Source organism: Phyllopteryx taeniolatus, chromosome 13, assembly GCF_024500385.1.
Source record: "Phyllopteryx taeniolatus isolate TA_2022b chromosome 13, UOR_Ptae_1.2, whole genome shotgun sequence".
NCBI classification, from domain to species: domain Eukaryota; kingdom Metazoa; phylum Chordata; class Actinopteri; order Syngnathiformes; family Syngnathidae; genus Phyllopteryx; species Phyllopteryx taeniolatus.
Genome location: NC_084514.1, coordinates 13778639 through 13802315, shown reverse-complemented (window position 1 = coordinate 13802315; position 23677 = coordinate 13778639). Strand labels below are relative to the sequence as shown.

The 23677-nt window shown below is 41.6% G+C and overlaps 2 protein-coding genes and 1 long non-coding RNA gene across 13 annotated transcripts; 1 reads left to right on the top strand and 2 right to left on the bottom strand.

Moving 5' to 3' along the window:
- Positions 1-32: 32 nt before the first annotated feature.
- On the bottom strand, positions 33-6478 carry LOC133487497 (histone deacetylase 1). 2 transcript variants are annotated; one of them, XM_061794146.1, is made up of 14 exons: positions 6324-6478; positions 4607-4719; positions 4413-4530; positions 4245-4319; positions 4022-4160; positions 3413-3554; positions 3246-3338; positions 3068-3176; positions 2850-2990; positions 2466-2574; positions 1814-1944; positions 1543-1713; positions 878-929; positions 33-805 (listed from the first exon to the last, which is right to left on the bottom strand). In XM_061794146.1, exons 1-14 carry the CDS (start codon positions 6370-6372, stop codon positions 778-780), a joined length of 1470 nt encoding a protein of 489 aa, XP_061650130.1. In that variant the 5' UTR covers positions 6373-6478; the 3' UTR covers positions 33-777. The 2 variants fall into 2 exon arrangements, with proteins under 2 accessions (XP_061650130.1, XP_061650131.1); XM_061794147.1 differs by having other exon boundaries at positions 1561-1713.
- A 2384-nt stretch (positions 6479-8862) lies between these two features.
- Positions 8863-20370, bottom strand: lck (LCK proto-oncogene, Src family tyrosine kinase). The gene is made up of 13 exons (XM_061794145.1): positions 20107-20370; positions 19052-19164; positions 18686-18746; positions 18315-18405; positions 17388-17486; positions 17149-17252; positions 15795-15944; positions 15547-15699; positions 14123-14302; positions 11565-11641; positions 10800-10953; positions 9324-9455; positions 8863-9232 (listed from the first exon to the last, which is right to left on the bottom strand). The coding sequence occupies exons 1-13, from the start codon at positions 20138-20140 to the stop codon at positions 9036-9038; spliced, it is 1545 nt and encodes a 514-aa protein (XP_061650129.1). The 5' UTR covers positions 20141-20370; the 3' UTR covers positions 8863-9035.
- Positions 10168-18297, top strand: LOC133487500 (uncharacterized). 10 transcript variants are annotated; one of them, XR_009791352.1, is made up of 7 exons: positions 13333-13533; positions 14152-14601; positions 14690-14746; positions 15516-16173; positions 16253-16353; positions 16491-16650; positions 16824-17154. It is a non-coding gene; the product is annotated as an uncharacterized LOC133487500 (long non-coding RNA). The 10 variants fall into 10 exon arrangements; XR_009791348.1 differs by lacking the exon at positions 13333-13533 and adding exons at positions 10168-10235; positions 12781-13324 and having other exon boundaries at positions 14152-16173; XR_009791354.1 differs by adding an exon at positions 17178-18297 and having other exon boundaries at positions 14152-16173; positions 16824-17014.
- Positions 20371-23677: the final 3307 nt, after the last annotated feature.

Here is a 23677-nt window from a genome sequence, read left to right as displayed (position 1 = left end):
TTTCATTCGGCTGCTTATAGAAACATGCTCCATTATCTTTACAGCAATTTTATTGGTGTAATTACATTTATTGGTATGAGATTAGAAAATATTGAAGGTTCTCATTTCGATTTCAAATAAGCAATTACACTTTAAATTGAACAGCATTAAACCTGCCACTTTTCCATATTCAAACATTGATATGCCGTTTCAAATTACACTACACAAACTCAATATCTGTAATCCTTTTGAACCTCAAATATCCCATTATTATAAATATTCCCAGGTACACAAATCATTCCTGGAGACTTTAGCAGGGAAGACTACAGAGACAAGTATTATAGAAAAGGCTCTATATTATTATACAAACATGCAAGTACTACCATATACTCTCAAAGGCACAGGACATAAGTGAGACTGAAATACAAAAAAAAAAAAATAATAATTCCTAAAGGGTGAAAGTATCTATGATTTAAATAAATTAAATTCAAAGATATAAAACCATGACTGGCAATGCCAAGCCATTTTTGAAGTTGTCTGACAAAAGAAATACAAGAGTTGGAGCATAAAAAGGTTTGGGTGAAGATCAGAAGCATACAAAACACATTCTAACAGTAACTTATTATAAACAGTAATATTGGAAAAGTGTCCAAGGTGGGGGGAAAAAAAAACATCCTGTCCCATTTTAGAACCTATTCCACAGAAGCAATCCCTCCACCCACAAAGTATTAAAAAAAAAAAGAATGTTGCTTTAAGATCTTTTCTTCCCAACGTTGGCATCATTGGGTGGGTAGGACCTTAAGGTGTCTTCGACTCCTCTTTTGGCCTAAAGGAGCAGTATGTGACATGATTAAAACTACTTCCTGGACACGATGCGTGTCAATAAATGTTTTCTCACTTTGATGTGTCCATTTTCTCCTCCTCTGGTGTCTTTTCCTCATCTTTTACTTCTGTTTAAAACAAATTTAAAAAAATAAATCACCACCATTGCAACCCAAATAAAAAAAAACAGCCATGTTCATAGAAGTGAATGTTATGAAACGTTCAAATGTTCCAAAAGAATGTCAACTACCGGTATTCATGATTTAATGCACTTTCTAGCTCTGAAAAATACAAATTCCGAACATTTATTCATGATTTTTATTTAAGCAGGAAAACCTCACTGAGATTAAACAGCTTTTCGAAACGTGTCCTGGAAAGAAACAATACTGGCAACCTTCAATGCAATGTAAAATGGCTGTGTCTCAATTTGAGTACTTTTGCACATTTGGCAATTTGAATGTACTACATATGACTAATGAGTATTTCAGTTACAATATTGTATGTATAACAATGTTACATACTAACTGAACATCTCAGCAAACAGTTGTTTTCGGAACGGTAGATGCCAAGGGAGTCATTACAAAATGTGATTAGTTTTAGTGGTGGTCAGTGTGGAAACGGGACAATCCAATAAGAATTCAAACAAATGGCTTGTGAACTGAAGCATCAAATGAGGCACAGCACAAGTCAGCTGCGTGAGCTGAGAAGAGAGACAAAAAACCAAAACCAAAAAGTAAATACCTTTTGTTTCCTCCTCACCTTTCTTCTCCTTTTCTTCACTCTCTTTCTCTCCTTCCGTCTTGGCTCGCTTGGCCTTCTTGAAGTTGGCCGTGTTTCTGCGGCCTCCTTCACCTTCATCCTCCGAGTCAGAGAACTCCTCCTCACACGCTATCCTCTTGTCATGAGCACGGACTGAACACAGACAGGAGGGTGTTACATCAAAGCTCCGGCGCCTTTCATGTTCTGATTGATGCCTTGATCCCATGTTTTCGGGAAGTAAACTGAGGCGTACTGGAGATGCGTTTGTTGGGATCCTCCGCTTCCTCGTCTCCGCTGTCTTCCTGTACGGCATCTTCTGGAATGGCCTGCATCTGTACCCCTGGAGCGTGGGGCAGCATGCGCAGGTTCTCAAATAAACGCTGCCTGTAGGACACAACACAAGCCACAGTTTTCGAAAACATTTGCACCTACCGCTTGCTTTCGCAGGGTCAAACATAGGGAACTTGCAAGAGCTAACCTCACGCTGCATGCAAAATATTCACAGTCCGTTTGAGCGGCAATTTAGCAGTGTTTTCCCAACTTTTGAGTCAAAGCACATATTTTACATTCGAAAAAAATAATCAAAGCACACCACCAAACAAAAATGTCACAAAAAGTGGATACACAGGTTAATTATACTGAAGAAAAAAAATAAAAGCTAAACTTTTGTTGTGCTCATACTTTTCACAAGGTGAACTCAAAGAGCTAACACTATGTACACAAAAAGCCTGTTTCTCTCAAATATGGTTCACCATCTGCTCAAATCGGTGTTAGTGAGGACTTTTTCGGACAAATTCAGTGAAATTGGGTCATTCCAGCGGGCCACCTAATCTCTCACGGCACACTGTAGTGCCACATTAGTGTGCCGGCAAACTGGCTGGGAATCACGGCTTCAGCAGACTTACTTAATCTTCTCCAGGTAGTCGTTGGTGTTCTGGTTGGTCATGTTGGAGGGGCTGATGTGCAGCTTGAAGTCTGGTCCAAAGTACTCAAAGTAGTCGTTGTATGGGAGTTCTGAAAAGGTTAGGATGGATAAAAAGCAATTTGAAATGTTACAAAAAAATGACTCCAAATTCTTTTCATCTGCCAATTATCGGATTCTGCTATTAGCCCAATGGCAGAATGTGATGTGGACATTTTGCAATATGCATTCTCTAAATTCCATCATTACCGAATATTTAAAGCCACAGCTTGCCAAGTTCAAATCTCCTCCTTCAATCTTGAATGGTGATCAATGGCACCGTGTTAATCTCACTTCATATTAAAACACCTCTCAGATGAGGACGCACCATTAGGGATGGATGTATCAAGTGCGACGGCGGTTTCATATGTCCAGCAGCGTGCTACATTCCGGATGGTATAGCCGCCTCCTCCCAGCATGAGGAGAGGCAGGTTGAAACTTTTCATGTACTCCACACACTTGGCATGTCCTGAGGGAACATCACGAGGCTGTTAGAGAAAATGCTTCTTACAGTGTCATGGAGAGCAGGTATGTTTCGCTGCTTACCTTTAATGGTGAGGTTGAAGCAGCCGAGTCTATCGCCTGACAAAGAGTCTGCGCCGCACTGCAGAACCACAGCGCTGGGCTGGTACATCTCCATCACCTTGGCCATAATCTACACGAGACAACAGCAGACACTTAGAAATGCTACTTTTAATCAGAGAAGGGAGTTGAATCTACTCACAGGCTTGAATATGGCTTCATAAGACTCATCATCAATCCCATCTCTCAGAGGGTAATTCACAGCATAATATTTGCCCTTCCCAGCACCAATATCCTGCAGAGAACCAATCAAATGTCACAACAGTATTGCACAATTTTGACAGTCAGTGTTACTTGTCAAGTACATACTCTCAGGTCGCCGGTGCCGGGGAAGTACTCTCCATACTTGTGGAAAGACACAGTCATGACGCGGTCTGTCGTGTAGAACGCCTCCTCCACGCCGTCGCCATGATGGATGTCGATGTCTATATAGAGAACTCTCTGGTGGTACCTAAAGCAAGAAAGCAGTGGCGACATCAAATCACATATCACATCGGCGAGTAGCCTGTAACGCCTCATTGTAGGGTTTAACCCAAAAAAGCCAAATGTCACACATCCACATGGACACCTACGCCTGTTAAAAACTTTCCAATTGACGATGGAGAAAATTTTAACGATTCTATTTCCTATTTGATCCCATTTTTTCATCGTATAACTAGTTCACGTAACCGAAACGCACAGCTGTAATTATGATGCAGGACAGTGCTACGCTACTGCAAACTCCAACCACAATCATAAACATTTAAAACCCGTCAGTGTCAATCACAACTGAACATTATTAACTCTGCAGAGGCAGAACATTAGATAACTCTTTTGTATTGGCTAAAGGCGTAATCTGTCTTAAAATCTAGTTTCACTATTTATTTGGAAAGCAACCATTTAATCAATTAAGGCTATGTGCTAAGTTTGGGTGCTTACTTCAGTAACTCCAGTATAGCGAGGACAATGTCATTGACATAGCAAAATCCAGAGGCCTCAGACTTCTTGGCGTGATGCAGGCCACCTGCCCAGTTGATTGCTATGTCTGTCTGCTGTTTGTTCAACTTGACGGCACCGGCTGAAGCGGAGAGAGGAACGTGAGAATTAGCAGCCTGTTTTTACCAAAGTTAACAAGTTGTCCGGCTGTCGAGCACGATCTTACCAACAGAGCCACCTCCTGAGAGCTGGCAGAACTCAAATAAACCATCAAACACTGGACAATCTTCACCTACATTGACTGGCGGAATAAGAAAATAGCAAACAATAAGAAAGGTTTTGCATTTCAGCCGAAAGCAAGAGAATGCTACATAGACTGGGTGATCGAACTTACACCGCTGCATTTGTTTGCTGTATTCTGACATGTTGTCTGGACGGATGGAGCGCAGGAATTTGATGTAATCATCGCTGTGATACTTGGTCATCTCCTCACCACTGGCTTTGTGTGGACGCTGCAACACAAAAGAAAAATCACACTAAAGACTCTCAAGTCCTCCCCCCGAAAAATGATCAGCATAGTTAACCTACATATATCTCCATCTTTCTGTAGAGGCCATAGTTGAGCAGTAAGTTGTGCGTCATGCGGATACGGTGGGGCTTCATGGGGTGCCCCTGGCCATAGTAATAATTTCCAACATCACCTGAAATGAGAACAAGCACAGTGAAAATAATATCGGCCGCTGGTTTGTTGTCGGAAGTGGTCACTCAATGAGACCCCGTAGATCGCGAAATTTGAGAAGCAATGGAACTGCTGTTTTCTGTGTTTCACTGCATTCACATTTTCCACCTTACCTCTATACAAGACTCATGATGACGTAGAATACATGTCCTAGTTTTAATCACGACTTCAAACTTTCTCGAAAGAGCAGGTACATTATAATAATCAGGACAACATTTCCTGAATTTATAGTTGACCCCCCACACACACACCACAAAAAAATTTACAATTCCAGGTGAATAAAGCCATTTTTCAAATACATAAGCGCACCTTTGTTATATATTTTCTATGACTCTTCCAAATGTGATGTAAATTGGTCAGTTCTCAGACACATCATTTTGGACCCCCCACTGGCCAGGTCCCTTGTGATGTTACTCTGAACGGCCCACTAAGGCTCATATTTTCTATATCTACTACAAATGCCTCTAAATGTGCTATATTTATATATAATAAATATTTTAACAACTTATGGAGTGTTTGTTCGTTCTCAACTAAATGTATTTTTTTCCCTGTGCCAAATTAAATCACGTCACCTGACCGCCATGGGCAAACTCTGTTAGGTTTTTGACAATTATTTTGTAAATCTGGGCCCTTGGCCTCCTGTATTACTTTAACTATATTATTATATGTGATCTGTTTCTGTGTTTGGCAAGTGTTCCAATGAAAGCAGCCTTTTGAAAACAGGATAAAGATGAAGACAGTTATGAAAGTTTGAAACTCGAATTCAACAAAAAAGGTCACACCCGAGATTTAGACTCCTATTGTGTTTGTATCAAGACGTTGGCCAGAATTTAGTGCATTCTCACCGGTTTTAAAGAGTCATGATTTTTGAAATATTTGTCACAGGAAAATATATCACTGAAATCGATAATGCCGGTCTCGTGTAGTTGAAATAATCTTTCATTCCCCGCTCCCCCCCCTCCACATAGCTGTTCGATGTAAAGCGCAAACTTCCATTGCTTTTACAGTACATTCCTGTGCAAAGCATTGGTGCGCTGAGGCGGAAATCTACGCACGTCGGTGTGATTCTGCAAAGGTTCGGTAAAACACTTGATGGGGGGGGAAAAAAATGCTTTGACTTATGTGAACATTTAAGTCGAGAAAACACACAGAGATAAGCATTCATGTGCAAGTCACCATCTTCTATTTAAACCACAAATGTGTTCCACTTCCCGCTGGCTTGATGATCTATGAGCTAGCTACGTGTTGTGTTGACAATGAAGCGCTCATCTCGCCATTGTTAGCTCAAGCCACAAATGAAACACGAACAGAATGGGTTAATTGTTCTCAATATGCGCTAATTATGCCTTTAATGGCGTGTTATTTACAAACGCAGAATAAGTCGAATGGTTAAGCGTCGTCTCGTGTGCCCGAGTATGACAATGAAAGCAGCTCGAGCTTTAAGCTAGCTACCTAGCTAGTTTGCACGATTAGCAAGTGAGGAAATTAATGAAACATTTGCTGGCGATAAACTGCAGATTTCATAAACCAGAGCGCGCTCTCCTCAAAGCACACGATGGAACTCACCGTCGTAGTAGTAGCAAACTTTTTTCTTTGTTCCTTGACTAAGCGCCATTTTAGTCCTTTTGGTTTGCTTTAACCGCTCACCAGCGGGAGGCTACGGCGACAAGAGGGGACGGACGAGTTGTAAAGCGTTCAAACGGATGGGCTCGTGTTGAAGAAGCTCTACGTCTCCAAAAGGGGCCGCCAATTTCACGCAGTTTCCATTCTTCTTCGCCTTTGCTTTTTGCACAAAGACCCCAAAAGATGGGATGCCGGGGTGTCTAAACTTATTCTTCCAAGGGCCTCATACAGAAAAATCAAAGGACGCAAGGAGACCTTTGAAATTCTTTAAGTTTTAATCACGCTTCAACCAAATAGTTTCAAATTGTTCATGGTTTGGGCGTGAATGATAGCTTCACATTCAGAACCGAAACAAGAGCAATCTGTAGTCAGCTGACAACATTTAAAGCAGGGTTTATAGAGGATTATCAATGTAATATGTTAAAAAAGCAGAAAGTGGAGCAAACAATTTTTGCTTCAGTAAATAAGTGAATCCGCGAGTGCCCAACCGTGAGTATGCGGGGGACACTATATACAGTAGTGTCTTTTTTTAGTGTCTGAACACCTGTAACAACCTGGGAGTTGATATGTTAGAATAACCGTTGTTGTTAATAGTGGTCCCAACACAAGCAATTAAAGACTATAGCGTGTCTATCGAATTTATTTGTGAATAAACACCATATCACATGCATGTTAGTCATCTGGTGTACGGAGTTACTGGGCCTGCACATTGAGGAAGGGTGCCCGGCCCCCTCCACCCACAACGGGGGGCCAACCCAGCGAGCTCGTCCAGCGGGGGACCCAACCAGGGGGGTGCCACCCACCTTCAGGGACCCAGGGAGGTTCCCAGCCCAACCGAAGCGCCCCGACCATTCCCAAAGGGAGGAGGGGGGCAGCTACCCCACCCTTCAGCTAACCCCACCCCAAAACTGACCATCGCCTAGCGACCAGAACAGGGCCCAGAAGGAGGGCAAGTCCAAGGCAAGGCAGGTACATGCAAGTGACCCTATGGTGTGCACAGGGGTCTGAAATAAGAAGATATGATTAGGTCACATTACATTACATTTCTGTATGACATTATTTCCCAGGCAAACAGAATTAAGCTTCAAGGTTCACCATTTTAATAAAAGGTGACCAGTTTTTCTTAAAGTTATCCATTTGCTTATTACGTTTGGCAGAGATATTTTCTAGTGTGATATACTCTATGAAAAGATGTTGCCATTGGTTAATGTTGATAGCTTGTTTATCTTTCCAGTTAAACAAAATTGTTTTTTTAGCGACTGCGAGAATTACAAGTATTGGTTGAGCATGTTTATTTGGAAGAGCTATACCTTTTAAATCACCCAGCAGACAAAGATTAAGAGAAATCGGAATCCTACAGTTCAAAAGTGAGGAATGTTTCTGTGTAACGAGTGACCAGAAGCGCCGTACAGGTTTACAGTGCTAAAGAGCATGAAAATAATTGTCTGCAGTGTTTTCAGTACGAAGAATGTTATGTTCAATCCGTTCCTTAAAGGGTTGTAACACTGCAACATACAGTAGATATTTAGCATTAGCATTATGCTAGCAGACTGTTCAGGGTCGTGGGGCGCTGGATCCTATCCCAGCTGACTTAGGGCAAAAGGCAGACTACACCTTGAACTGGTCGCCAGTCAGTCACAGGGCACATATAGACACGGGCAACCAGTCGCACTCAAACCGTCACTGAGTGGGAACTGAACCCACACTGCCCGCACCAAAGTCAGGTACCACTACACCGTCAGTGACCCACTCCAACCCATCTTTAAAAAAATACAGGATGTGTCAAATATTAGTGTATTTGCTTCGGGTTGCTAAAAAAAATAGACAGGCCCCAATTTTGTTAATATCAAATACATACACTGCCCCGTGATTGGCGAGCGTCCAGTCCAGCTGGGATAGGCTCCAGCGTGCCAACGGCCCCAATGATAAGTGGTATAGAAAATGGATGAATAAAAATACAGTATATAAAGTATTTAGTAAGTCGCAATAAGTTAGGAATATTTGACTTCCTGGTGAAGTTTCAGGATGAACCTAAAATGCACTGTAACCTTTACAGGTGAACTTAATTGGACCTTTTCTAAACTTTTGAATGCACGTTCAACTGTTCAGTGTTTCAGAAGCTTTTGCACAATTGACTGTTCTCTAAAAGGAACTGAAAGCACAATTGACAACAGGTGTTTAACCCATCAACCAACCACTACATTTCCTGCTTCAGTTAGAATTGGTATTCAAATTCTTCATCATCCTGTTCACATTTTGACACCATGAGACCAAGACGATGCCTAACAATGGATCAACAGTACCTCGCCATTGAGGCTTCAAACAGGATGTTCTCAGAGGGAAGTCGTCACTGAGCTCAGAGTGTCATCAGCAGGTTGCAACAGAGACTGGAAGGGTCACAGAAAACTAAGGCTATATTGATAAGGAACCCACAGATGTGCTAGCCACTAGGCCACCATGTGCTCCTATTTAAACAATTCCAATTATTCATTGATTTATTGTACAAAAAGACAATCAAAGTAACACACATTGTTAGGAAAACAATGGTAAAACATTCCTTTAACAAATGTGGTGAAATATAGAGCTGAAGATTTGCAAGAGGCAGCCGACAACCAGATCCAGCATTAACACTTGGATGTGACTGAGTATTCAAGGCTACTCCTGGTACTGACGCTCTGTGGCAATAAAGAAGTCCTCCAGAACACTCCTCAGGTACTCAAAGGTGGGTCTAGTTTCTGGGTTCTCCCTCCAGCAGAGACACATAATATTATAAAGTCCATCCGAACACTTTTCTGGCTTTGGCATCCTGTAGCCCTGCTCCAGGTTCTGGATCACCTCAGGGTTGGACATACCTGAACATTGATCGAAGTCAACTTCCAAATGTGTTTAACGTGAAGGAATTTATGTAAATATTACAAAGAACAAAAACAAATGAATGCTCACCAGGGTATGGTATGCGTCCGTATGTGACTACTTCTGTTAAGAGGACCCCAAAGGACCACACATCAGACTTGATGGAAAATGTTCCATAGTTTATAGCTTCCGGGGCAGTCCACTTGATGGGAAACTTTGCTCCTGTTAACATGAAAGTAAATGAATATTTCAGCTGTTGCACTGTGAGACACAGACAGACAGACATCTATTGTACATCTGATATATGCATGCAATGCACTGAAAATACTCCAGGCAGCTATGTTCATGCTATATGAGAATGCACAACAATTGAATGCTTTTGGACTTGGGTTATGTAGAAACTCTCATATATTTTGAAATGCTGCATGTACATAGCGAATGAAATATCTATTGTATGCATAATATGTATGCACAATAGTTCTATTGCACAATCATTCTTCAAGTGTCACAACATTAAAGGTACAGTTGCAGTTTAAAAAAACAACAACTTTTTTGTCATATATGGTATATTAAAACTGTATGACATGAATATTATTAACATTATCTTTTGGTGACCCCTCTGGCCCCATCTAATGCTTCTAATTTAATTTCAATTATTATTTTAACACTTGGCACCGCGGGACAAGATTAACCAATCAGAGAGTGTGGTGACAGGAGGTGTGACTGAATAGTCTTGTCCATCATTTGCACATTCTCACTGCGCACAAGCATGCTTGCGGGAACACATGCAGCCTCTCGCAAATGGAAAGAGACTATGCTAGTTTCTTGGCCGATTTATTCTCCGATTAGCGACAAAAGATACAAACAAGGAATTGGACATCTACTTCAAATCAAGGGTAAAGATTTATAATGCTGGTATGTGCCCTATATGCGGATGGCTGCATGGCTTAGCTTGGAAAAGGACTGCGTACGTCATGGTCACCGTTTTCACCGAGTCATCAGGTAAGTTGATCACCTCTCTTATATCTATAATTGATTGTCCATCCATCCATTTTCTTTACCGCTTATCCTCACGAGGGTCGCAGGTGTGCTGGAGCCTATCCCAGCTGTCATCGGGCAGGAGGCGGGGTACACCCTGAACTGGTTGCCAGCCAATCGCAGGGCACATACAAACAAACAACCATTCGCACTCACATTCACTCACAAACTGGCGTGCCCGGAGAAAACCCACGCAGGCACGGGGAGAACATGCAAACTCGACACGGGCGGGGCCGGGGATTGAACATATAATGAACTATAGCCTTTAAACTGAATTAAAGCTGTTAACCCAACCGGGCATTTTAAAATGTTGACTTGAGTATGCTAAATGTGCTAATAATTAAATATTCTACAGGCACATTTGAACAATGAGGGCAAAATGAGAGGTACAATGTGGATAATAGTGTCCAACGCATTATGCATATAAAGTGTACAGTTATAGTACATTATAGTATCACATGAGTGGTATCCACATAAGTGGAGACTAAAAAAGATTGAAAAAAAATCCAAATCAGCTGGTCTCGTTACCCTCCCGAGCCGTGTATTCGCTGTCCTCAATGAGTCTGGCAAGTCCAAAGTCTGCTACTTTACAGATGAGCTCATGGGACACCAGGATGTTGGCAGCCCGCAGGTCCCTATGGATGTAATTCTGCTGCTCAATGTAAGCCATACCGTCTGCTACCTGCAGGGAGCAGCACACCATCAATCAGTCAGAGCCGTCTGTGCTTTTATACATACAATACGTTTTCGGGTACACCCTGAACTGGTTGCCAGCCAATCGCAGGGCACATACAAACAAACAAACAACCATTCGCACTCACATTCACACCTACGGGCAATTGAGAGTATTCAATCAACCCACCCCGCATGTTTTTGGGATGTGGGAGGAAACCGGAGTGCCCGGAGAAAAGCCACGCAGGCACGGGGAGAACATGCAAACTCCACACAGGCGAGGCCGGATTTGAACCCCGGGCCTCAGCACTGTGAGGCAGATGTGCTATCCAGTCTCTTCATCAAACAATGAAAAAACGTTTTTTAGATGAATCTTGTCTTGTAACAACTGAGTGTTAACCAACATTTTTAAAGGCTCTGCGCTGGTGTTTACGATCAACACATACTTCTGTAATGCAATTCTTCTGTTGAGTTTATGCCTCAACACCACAGTGGTTGACTTTCTGTCTGTGAGGGTCATGCTCGAGAAAAAAAAAAAGAATAAATCAGGTAGTGCAAGAGGTGTGATAGAAGAGCAGAACCCCGAGAGACAGAGAGAAAGACAATGGAAGGCTGTCTTACCTGGGATGCCATGTCTATCAAGGTTTTCGTAGACAAATTGCTCCCCTGTGTTGTTTTTAGGTATTCCAGCAAGCTACCTGTCAAAAGTACAGATTTCATAAAGTCACTTCTATTGTCCATAGAACATCCATCTATTCATTTTCTATCCAGCTTGGCCTCATTAGGGGCGAGCCGGGTGAGCTGGAGCCTCTCCCAGCTGACTTTGGGACGAAAGGCACAGTACACCTTGCACTGGTCGCCAGTCAATCACATGGCACATATAGACAAACAAGCATCGCACTCACATTCACACCGATGGACAATTTACAGTCTTCAATTAACCTACATGTATGTTTTGGGAATGTGGGAGGAAGCCGGAGTACCCAGAGAAAAGCATGGGGAGAACAAGCAAATTCCACACAGGAGCTCCTGAGTAGAAATTTGACACGGTAACCCCAATTCCACTGTGCTGCCCGTCCGTCCGTGGGACATCATGATTTTAATATATAAGTCATGCCGGCCTTAGCCATTGTACCCGAAGAACCATCATGACATTTTTGTTCAATAACATCAAAGAAAGTTTCATTCGATCCATACTGACACTTAACAGCGATCGTTCCATTTAATATGTTCATACAGAATTAATTTACGTCAAATCACACCAGTTTTTATTTATTCTGCTTAATTAGATTGCTATTATTACACCCTTAGACGCAGAAGAAACTTACATGACCTTTTTTTTATCTTCCTATTTATATCATGGAATGTAAAGCATCTTAATTTGTTGAAGACAAACAAACATCAAAGTATTAATTTCATCAGAGGACTCCATGATTCTAAAATGAAAAGATGGACTTGGACCAGAATAGCAGTTCAAATCAGGGAACATAACAGTGGAAGGAAGTACGTACAGTACAGCATCAGTCATTTCGATGCTATGTCGACTTCCCGAGACTTTTGGGGGGTTTAGATTAGAAAAGAACAATACCTCTGCAGGGCAGCCAGAAAGTCTGGCCAAAAGGAAGCAGTCTTAAAAACGGGAATGTCTGTGCCAGGAAAGAAAAGGCTTCACTGCCCTGCGCTTCGATTGCGTTCGAAGTCGGACAGCTAAATGCATGCTCTTTGTCAAGGTCACACAAGGAACCTCTGAGGGCCCGCCTTTTATTTTCCATCTTTGTTGTTATCCATGGCAAAGAAAGGGACAAATTGACTGAGCACTCCTTTCTCTTGACAACAGAGGCGGCAATTGTTTCCTGTCTACACGTGGATTTCAGACAAAGAGACAGTCTCATGTAGAGCCACGACTGGTGGTTTTACAGGCCAGTCATAGAAGACCTTTACAAAGGAGCTCCATTCAGTTAAGCCGTAAGGCCGTGGTCGTGTTTGGGACAAGACCTCAACTAATTTTGGTATTGTTTTTTTTCTTGTGAGAATAAATCCTAAACCTTTGGAGATTGAAGTGAACTATTATGCAGTTGCCTGCTTCTTTGTATTACTTGCCTGCTTATTGATCTGTCAAATTGTTATAAAGCATGGAAAAGAAGATCCATTGGCAAGATACTGTACAGACTGCCTTTGTCGTGAGGTTATTTGTTTACTACCGCAATTGGGCTGTGCCATTATTGGAGTGCATGTGACCGTGGCATGTGTTTGTGTCTGCGGATGCGCTGATTCTGGAGAGGGGCCAGGCATTGCTGAAGGTCTCGAAACAATAACCCGGTGAATCAACTTCTCCAACTTTAACACCTCCCCTCAGACAGGCCTTGCGGGACTTCCCATTGGTGAGTAAACACCAGCGACATTACGGTATCTGCAGGGGCACGCAAAGCAGTGAAAGTTCACGTTTCCGATGAGCGTGCAGGGAAATGATTGCACGATAAAGTGAAAATAGCCGATCAGACCACTTCAGCATAGCAGAGGATTACGGTCTGGTAGGGAAATAGCCACAGGTGTTATTTTGCTTGATCGGTTGAAGACCCACTCCATTTTGGTAAGTATAAAAGAAGGGTGCAGATGGAAAAGTTCATTTTCACCTTTGATACACAGAATGAGGATTAGAAATATCTTCCCTTGACAGAGGTCTGCCCTCCACATGTGGCTGACTGTGCTTGCCTTTGCAGATACTCAAACTGAATTGTGCCGCAACACCTTTTAAAATAAGGATTTGCGCACTTGTGGTTGAATGATGAAGAGGTCTTCAAAAAGGCATAGCTTTCTTTACTGGAATACATGAAAATATAATATGACTCATGAACAAGGTGTAAAATTAGGGCCATTCCAGGTTTTGTTCAAGCATGTGATCTCTCATCCGGAGACTTAAAACCATCTTGACGTGTTTGATCTTGAACATGGATGACACAACTCTGACTGTTCCTTTTTTCGTTTGCTCTACTGTCTATGTAGTGTCCAAGGGTAATAAATTACTTAGATCTGTCATAGAAATCTGTAATGTTTTTAGATTTTGCAAGTCATTCATTGGAAATACCCATGCGCCAAATTCAGTTTGGTTTTTGTTCTTGATGCCTTCAGTGATACATTTGGAATTTCCACGCAATAGTCAACTCATACAGCGTACATACCATTTTCCATGAACTCTGTGACAATATAGATGGGCTCCTGGCTAACCACAGCGAAGAGGCGCACCAGGCGAAGATGCTGAAGGTTCTTCATCACATTGGCTTCGGCCAGGAAGGCTTCCGTCGACATTGTGCCGATCTTCAGACCCTTGATGGCAACCTTCCGGTCATTATTGTATAAACCTAAAAAGAGGTTGTTACTGTACTTGAAAATGAAAAACCCTACTGTACATTCATAAAACCTACTGTTTAGTCATGTATAAAAGAAGACTTGGAGGACAAGGATGAATCGCTCAACAGTCGATCACAGTACATGATGTCTCTAAGAGCACCATGTCTATCTTGAAAGCTGGAGGTCAAAAACCAGTTGGCCGTGGAACCTCTCGATGAAGCCATTCAATGTCACCGTTTTCAAGAAAAATACACCACTAAAATCGTACCGTCAATCATCAGGCATTCATACGCGGCAAGATCTCTTTTTAGTGAGCATCAGTCAATCTCTGTCTGGGTGTCTTACTTTTGATTTGACTTTTTTCATGTCTTTGTTATGATACGTTTTCCACAAAAAAGGACACGCCTTAATGAGGAGTCCGAAGTTGAATGGAGTGCGTGGAAACCTTCAAAGCGGTAAGACTCGAGTGTCAACCCATATACGTTGTTACTTGTTATTACAGGTAAGGCGGACATTTTTTTTTTTCATGTTTTACACATGAAAAAAAACAAAACATTTAAGCTTTGCATGACACATTTGTCACTGAAGTTAGGACGGAATGTTTTATTGTTGTTACCTCTTAATAATAACAGTGTTTGACAATGACAGTTTAGAATGTTCAAATTTGACAAATAGTTGCCTTAACAGTTGATAAAGATTTTATTATGTGAGACAGTTTGATCTGGAATCCATTATTTCTATTTCAGTTACTTTCCTAGGTGAAAAAACAACCCCCCAAAAAACCAAATGAGGTCGATGGGTTGGACTTGAAGTAGCTGAAATATGAACAAGTCGAAGCGAAGGTCACGTTTTCCGATAGTTCATCGCAGGTGGTATGAGGACATTTCCAAACAGAGGAAACAGTCTTCCAATGAATGATGCAGGGGCCGTGACTCATATTGTGTAAATACTGTAATAGCCATTTAAGCAAAGCTATTTCGCCGCCGGGTGAACTTGCACAATGTCTGGTCATGCTCCTATTGTTAATAGAGAATTCCTTAAATGCAATAAAATCAGCGGATCAGGTCGATGAATGGACTTTGAGTTATGCTTCATGACAAGGTTGATTTCTTGCATTATTCTCCAGGTCAAAGAGCTCAAAGTAGCACACCGTTAAGACTCTACTGGGTAATTCACCCTGACTAATGCGAGTGCTGACGACTACGTGTGGTCTTGCCCATACAGCGATAAAGAACACGGTGGTTGCTCCTCTCACCCATCCAGACGTCTCCAAACTGGCCGGCACCAAGCTTATTCACCAGTTTCAGGGACTCCCGGGGGATCTCCCACTCATCTTGCCACCATGGTTTCTGAGGAGCTCTCGACTGGCATGGCTTCACCAACCGAGCACACAAACCGTCTGCATCGCCTGGATGACGGAAAGTGGATCAGTTGGAGGCATCGCAACAATTCACTCGGCACTTTTGGTTGTTTTTTTTCCCAAAGTGTACTAAATACACATACGTGTATGATGCTGGACGAGCTCCTTCAGTGAATTAAAAGATATCTTGGTCGTAATGTAGAAACCACCGTTGTCCAAGTTACGGATCCTGTAGTGCTTCACTTCATCGCCCGTGTTTTGGTCAAAGTCCCTCATTGATAAGGAGAAAGACCCTGAAACAAATAGGATGCAAACATTTACCTTCAAATCATGCGGGTAACATTTGATTGCCAATGAACAGTTGAGCTTTTATGATTTATCATATTTATTATCATTATTACAGATTCGATTTGGTCTCCACGAAGAAAGCCTGCTTACACTTTTTGTTACCTCCACCGAGCGGAAAAGTGCAGGTACAAAAACGATAGAATCGATTTCCATCTTGTGGAGTGGCGGTACGGGGTAAGTCCCGAACAAGAATCGATTAAATGCTGCAAAATCAGAGACAAATCCAAATCAAGGCGTTTCATTTCTCTTTTAGTCACTGGAGTCGCATTTGAAACCCAGAGGGCACGGCATCGTTGGCGGTCTTCTGCACTTTGGGTGGATTCACAACATATGCTATCCATTGCTGTACATACAGTATATCCCCTCCTTTATTTCTTGATTTACACATTTTTTGTTACTTTGTCAACAGTTCCACCTTGGAGAATGTCTGTCTACTAAGTGCCAATACGATGGCATCAGCATTGTTTTCATATTATCTGGTTTGTCTACAGCGGCCCTAAAACGTCTGAAGCACTTCTCTGCTACAAAATGCTTTCGTTGATCAGGAACCAAATCACGCAACGTGGCAAGACCACCAAACTCTCACCGCCAGAGTCGAGGTGCTGCACTGGTCTCACATCTGGACCCATATTTTCCCTTGGCCATTCATTTGTGAGCCACTTTTTTCGTTTGAACAGTTTAAAATTTGAAACGTAGCCTTTGAATATGCAATATACCTTTTTAGACATTACTATACACCATTACATGCGCAAGATTCATTTCAGAGTACACACATACTAGCAAAGCGATATCAAATCAATAAAGGATTTTCTTCTCCTTTTCAGATGTTTTTCCCCGTTGGGGATGGCTACTTTGGATGAAGCTCTAGCATAGCCCCACCCCCCACCGCCCACCCCCTTTTTGTTTAGTTTTCCTTTTCTTTTCTTTTTTGTGCGTGGATATAACGCTTCCTGACTTCAACACTCCCTTTTGAACCTGGCTTGGGACCGGCACTGAGTTGGGCTGGCAAAGGCTGGTAAGCTTAAAGTGGGTGTTCTCACAGTAGTACGACCATTTACATAAAAATAGAACCCTCTGCGGTTTTTACATAACCTGCTAGCGCAGTACTGCACGTGTTACTGTTGTGCAGTAATAGCATGCATCTTTCACCTGGGGTTGTCTCACTCTCACGAATCAAGAAGGAGCCCTTCGTGTTCCCGGGAGCGAGCAGGAGCCTCATGGAATCGTTTCTCGAAATGTTCTTAAAGAACCACCTGCAACACACGACAGGCTTCACATCCCAAAGCAAACAGTCTTTGACGTCTTTTAGGCCGGTGGACTGGCACTGAGGTTGAATGACACAGCTTTAGGGTCCGCATCTTTATCAATAAATGGCCTGTGTGACGTACGGTTCGGTCTCCTCTGTTGTCATTGCAATGAAGTTGTGTGGCACGAAGCCCTTCTGTCCTGTGGTGAGAGACTCTGCCAAATACCACTCTGGATCATCCCTGACAGTCAAAACACAACAATATCAGGAGTTGGCTAAGATATGTGCAAATCGGAGATAAATGAATATAGATATGAGCATATATTTTCCAGGAATTTCACTTTGTGAATGGAGGAAAGTGTTTCTTTGTAACTTCAACAATCGCAGCCCAACTGTCACTGTCACTGTGTAAAGGAGAATTCGGTTGGACAGATGCCAAACTACACAATGGACTCCAGCTAAGGACTCTCGCATTCTTCCGCTGACTATTTTTCTAATGAGTTTCATCGTACTTTGCAGAAAACACCTCCAAAAAAAACAAACAAAAAAAACTAGTTACCATTACTGTCACATTTACTCCAAAAGTGACACATAATAAGTTTCAGTAGGCTATACTCTGTAGCCAGAATAACCAATTCTTAATAGATAATACATTATTAAGATGAATCCATATGTACTGATGACCTAACTATGCATTTCAGGTGTACTTATATTGTTGCATTGATTAAAACAAGCATCATATGTAATAATCCTTGCATGTATTTTGTGCAAAATATTTGTCTGAAAAGTAACTTGTAAATAAATACTTAGTTCCATTCAAGCTACACGTGTGATAACGTAAGAAAAGGACCGGAATGTGAAAAAGAGTTTATTAATGTAACGTGAAATTCTATCTGAGCACTAAATCACTCCATGAACAATGCAGTGTATATTGATTTATTTTGCCGTTGTATTGGAGTATATTTGAGTCAAACAAAAGGCAGAGGTCATAATAGGCGGACCGTTAAAAGCACAGCAACATCAACCTACAGCATTTGCTGCGACGGAGTGTGAATGTTTGAGAGCTCACTTGTTAATTATCTTGAGTTTTTCTCCCTTTTCAAAGCCCAGGTCGCCATCATGGGTGGGGTCATAGCTGTAGCAAGCCACTGCCAGGTTCTCTGCGAGAGCATTGCCCGTTATTGTGAAACTACATTTGACAAATAGCTGCTCCTGAATGTCTGAAAACACTTTTGAGTGCAATGAACCTGCCAGTACATATATATATATATATATATATACAATGCCAGTTCCAAACTGTGCATACATGAATTAAATATTCATCTTAATCCATAATACTACAGACAAACAATGTATTTTTTTCAACTGATGATTACACTTTCTTCAAAAAAAAAAAAAAAAAACAATCTTAGAGAGACAAAATTCAGTGTTTGTTGTTACCAGGTAGAGGAGATGAAGGTGGCGAACCATGTGATGGATATGGAATTAGTTGAGCCATGTACTGGTGACAGAAGACAAGAAAAGGGACATTTATGACCATTAATGGGATATTAAGCACCCCATCAGCAACATAATCAACATTTACAGTACTTGCACTACTGAGCACAATTCTGGCAAATCAGCTCCCTAAGAATCAGTTTGGCTGTATTCTCTAATGTATTGTAATCTAAAGTACACTTTAGAATTGTAATTCTCTCCATACATCTTGCGTCATGCATGAAATTAGCTATAAAACACAGTTACGGGCAGTTTTATACGCATGCACATCCTGCTGTAGCTCTGAATGAAGCGTGCAAGTGCACTTACTGGTTTGCACGATTGTGGAGGTATGGGACAGTTACAGTGCTCACAGATTTCATCCAGATTCTCGATCCATTCAGCATCTGAGTAATCAGAACTGCAGCTGCATCCCATCTTTTCTGCAAATTGAAAGTGAATAGAGCAGATCCAGTTTAATAATGAGTATACTTAAATTCATACATTGCATTTCAAGCAAAACTGCAAATATTGTGTTGTTTGAGATTTCCCCAAACTGTCTTAGCCACTACAGTGTGCTTTGTGTTACAAAATTGAAGCTTTGTATTTAACCCATCACAGGATTCTGCTTGCCTTCCTTTCAATGTACTTTTAATGCCGTCATGTCAAATAATGCTCCTATTCCAGTCCAATTACAAGCTCGAGAAACATATATTGACTGAAACAGCATGTACTGTGCTGTGCTGTTCATCGTGCTCACTTTTCCTCCCATTGCACCAGAACCGGCTCATTGGGCTGATTGCAGCATTCGTCTCCCCCCCCCCCATAGTCTCAAAGTCATGGGAAAATTTCATGGACTAAGACTCCAAGGAACAAATCACAGCACTCTTTTTTTTTTCTCTCTCTACTATCTTTTTCTTATACGCTCAGTGGAAAGCATTTTTTCCATTGATGCTAACAAAGTCACCATTTTCCATTGAGGGGCTCCTCTTCTTATGATCTACAGCTGAAGGTCTCCCCAAATAAACACAGCTTGTTATTGTTTGCATGTGCAGACGGATGTTCCATTTGATTTATGTTACTGACCAAAGAAGGATTTGTCTATTTCCGTACAACTGAAATGAATACTTCTGTGAATGCAACAACAGCACAAATGCTGAAAATGCTGTAAAACTATTCTAGGATTCATAATTTAATAAGATTTGTCATTTGTACGATGAAAGTTGAAGAGCGATATTTCTGGTTCTGGACTCCTGTTTTGCAAATAAAATATACTGTACCACACATAATGCCGTTCTCGTGCATGTCGAATTTTCAGCCAGATAGTAGTAGCTTGATGCTCTGCCTTTGCCCCTCTCACTTTTTTCTATACGTGTGATACTCACCTATTTGTGTGGGAAAATGTGTCTTCACGCGCATCAGAGTTCAGGTTCCGCCATAGGTCTTTTATGGAAAAGAAGATATTTAGCAATTACGTTTCACCACCGACTGTAACGATATTATCAGTAGTCTATTAAGTCAGATATGTCTCCTTGTTCCTCTGTGTGTCTACACGCGCACACACACACACACACACAAAGAAGCACACTTTGAAGTAGCAGAGGAACGCCGCAAGACAGCTTCCTGTCGTTGAAAGGGCGAGGGTTGCTCTGCAGTTGTTTAACAGGTGCTTAGTATGCAAGCGTTTGGAGGCATGGTGCAGGTTAGGGTTAGGGCATACTTTTCCCAAGGAACTTGGTAATGCCAGTGCGCCACTACGGTTGTAGGCAGTGGGGGGGAAAAAATTGGTACCGACCACTTAAGTTGCGAGCCTACCAGAAAAACTACAACTGTGTGGTGGTTTGGGTACTTTTTATTTCATTCTTTTTCCAACAGTGTTAATTTCACAGTCAATAAACAGATTTTGTGACATACGTACGTAGGGAATATATCGATAGAAATGTCCCACCGGTTACCTTGCTCACTGGCTAGCTAAAGGTCATCAGGAATTATCAGTCATGCACTGTGGGAATTGAAATCAATAACAATACAAATGATGCAGAAGTACAGTATACAGGTTTATTTTTTTAATTGAATAGATTATCTGTACTAAATGTAAATGACTTATCGTGGAAAAAAAAGAAAAACAGCACAATGAGTTTTTGTCAGGTTGTAGTGTTCCGCTGAATCTGCTGTGGGCCACGTCTCTCTTCTTGCGGTGAGGAGCATGCGCCGACCGGCAGGAAGTGTTGACGTGCGTGCGTGCGTGCATGCCTGCATATGCGTGCGTGCTTTAAGGACTGCGACTGTGCACACTAGTTTAATAAAAAAAAAATATATATATATATATATATATATATATATATGGTTGCCAGTCAGTCACGGAGCATGCAGTATAGAGACAGACGATCATTCACACTCACGTTCGCACATGTAATCAATGCTGCATGCGTAGAAGTCAGGCAATTGAACCACGACTGTGACTGCTCTATGTTGTTTGACGTACCACGAAACGAGAAAGGAATAGACACGTGTTAGCGATGGTGAGACAGCTAAAAGGTTTTGCAACCCTGAGCTGTTTGGGAGTTCGGTGCGTTGCTCAAGTGTACTTCAGATGTTTTTGATTGTGCGATTGTTTTTGATTGAGCATATAAAACATGTGACAGAAGACATTATCATGGGAAGTAAAATAGAACATGTTTGAAAAGAGACCAACATCAGTCGAGTCATCGTTAAAGACAGTTTACAGGAGGAGCTAAAAAAGACCTAGCTATTCCTACGCCTTGTTTTCTATATTTTTGAACTTATGTCCTGTTAATATAACAAGAGGCTATTCATATCATATATTCCGTAGAAAAGAAAAGACACATGCCTCTCTAAACCCATGTGGAGATAATCATGTGGCTGAGCTCAACATAAACCTTTACATATATACAAATACACTTCTGCATGTACTGTAAACATGAGCGGATGTGCATTGCACGCACGCACGCACGCACGCACGCACACACACACACACATACATATGCATACTTAAACCCTTACACATATTTATAAATCGTATGATTGTTTATAAATACATACTTTTTGCGAATTGGATCTGATGATTGCGCATGGGTGCCTAATGAAGTGTCTGTTGAGTGTATGAAATGAAATCGAAACCTGGGCCGACTCAACTGGCACACTATGTGAAAGAATATCCTACTTCAAGGGTATTCCCATTTTCTCTAGCACAACAGCTGTCTGTGACTTTTAAAATTTCACATATTATACAGTCAAAGATGCGATACTATCATCATGTTTTCCGACGCCCACCTCCCACGTTCACAGAGCAGGTGTTGGCGCATTTGTGCGATACTTGCTGAGGCTTCGAAATCTTCTAGAGCAGCCTTGCCGCGGAGCAGGTTTCAATGTGCCTCTTGATTCAATGAAGTATGCTGATAAGTTTATCGGTCATACGTGCTTTATTGTCACTCCGGTGTCAGCCTCTGCTCTTAGAATAACAATGGAAAGATTTGGGGAAAAGGTCAAGGGAAACTATCCACGAGGCATATCAGTGGCAAGAGAAACATAAGTCTGCAGCACTTTATTATAAAAGCACTCACTGACAAATAAGGCCTCAAGGTACAATGCTGTGGCCTCTATTCATTTTCCATATGATATTTATTTTCACAGTGGAGGTATAAAGATGCACGTTGATGCAATCTGTGTCCAGAGGAATGCCACGCTGTCATCAGTGCTTGCAGCGCTCTTTTTCACACAGAGGCCGCACTCTGCAAAGACATATTTGCTTGCTTTCGTCCATCCATTTTATATTCTGTATCGCTTCTCGCTATTTGAGAGGTGGTCTGGACTGATCGCCAGCCAGTCGCAGGGCACACATAGAGAACCAAGCATACTGTACACACTCACGTTCACACTTTTCACACATTCACACTCACAAATTTAGACTTCATTTAACCTAACGTGGATGTTTTTGGGACGTGGGAAGAAGTAAGACGAAAATGGCAAACAGCCAAGCCCGAGATGAAATTCGAACCTCTCAACTGTGTGCTAGCCACGAGGTCATATTTAGTTTCTTGTTCGACTAATTGTGTCCGACAATATCCACGGCACTCTATCCTCCAGGGCGCCTTTATAACAGGAGGACTTGAAAAAGCACGGATGGACAAAAGAAGCGGGTCATGTTATCCTGAAAAGTCAAAATTGACAAAAATAAGGAGCTGATCTCCCCTTTTCATCAGCTTCCACTTCATTCATCCAGAAGTTCAGATATCGGTGATGAGAGAATCTTGCTAGCCAATCCCAAGGGAGTAAAATGAGGGTGTGGTCAGGGCTCTTGTGTTCTTCCGGATCCAAACTCTATCCATGCATCCATTTTCTACTGCTTATACTGTTCAGGATAATGTTTAAACATTAGACTGATGACAGTCAATCACATATAGCCAAACACATGCACACATATTTCCCAAGTGGTGCTCAAGTACCTGCCTTTTTGGTGAAGACCTTTTTTTTTTTTTTTTTTTTTAAATTAATCAATCAATCAAGCAATAAATAAATAAATAAATAAATATGAGCCTCTCTGTCAACCCAAAGTATTTTGATATTTGGGGGGCATTTATTTGAGTCCTTTGGAGAATTGTACGAATGCTCCCACCTTAATTTATTCGGGGTCAATCAGGGGCACTTTCAACGGTGGCAGGTGTGTGGTGTCCCCCATTTAACGTGTGTTTGAATGTGATTACTACATTCTGAACACAACCATAGCCCCATATATAAGAGGGTGTGTGCACTTGTGCAACCACGTTATTTCAGTTGTTTATTTTTAATTTTCAATTGAGTTGTACAGGTTATAAGTTATGTAATAGTGGGGGAAAAAAAGTTTTTTAAAATATTTATCTTGGTCTCATCACAAAGACCTGATGTTTGTTAATAGTTGTATTATTGATCATTGACTGCATTGATCGTGTTGTTAGC

Bases quoted from the DNA above. Each gene is read 5' to 3' on its own strand.
- LOC133487497 (XM_061794146.1), bottom strand. From the start codon at position 6,372: ATGGCGCTTAGTCAAGGAACAAAGAAAAAAGTTTGCTACTACTACGAC. The intron at 4,531-4,606 runs GTAGGTTAACTA...TTTGTGTTGCAG, and splicing joins ACAGAAAGATGGAGATATAT to CGTCCACACAAAGCCAGTGG. The intron at 806-877 runs GTGAGAAAACAT...CTGCTCCTTTAG, and splicing joins GAGAAAATGGACACATCAAA to GCCAAAAGAGGAGTCGAAGA.
- lck (XM_061794145.1), bottom strand. From the start codon at position 20,140: ATGCGCGTGAAGACACATTTTCCCACACAAATAG. The intron at 14,303-15,546 runs GTGAGAGGAGCA...ACCTCTTTTTAG, and splicing joins GTTTGGAGACGTCTGGATGG to GTTTATACAATAATGACCGG. The intron at 9,456-10,799 runs GTAACGAGACCA...TCATGTTAACAG, and splicing joins CGAATACACGGCTCGGGAGG to GAGCAAAGTTTCCCATCAAG.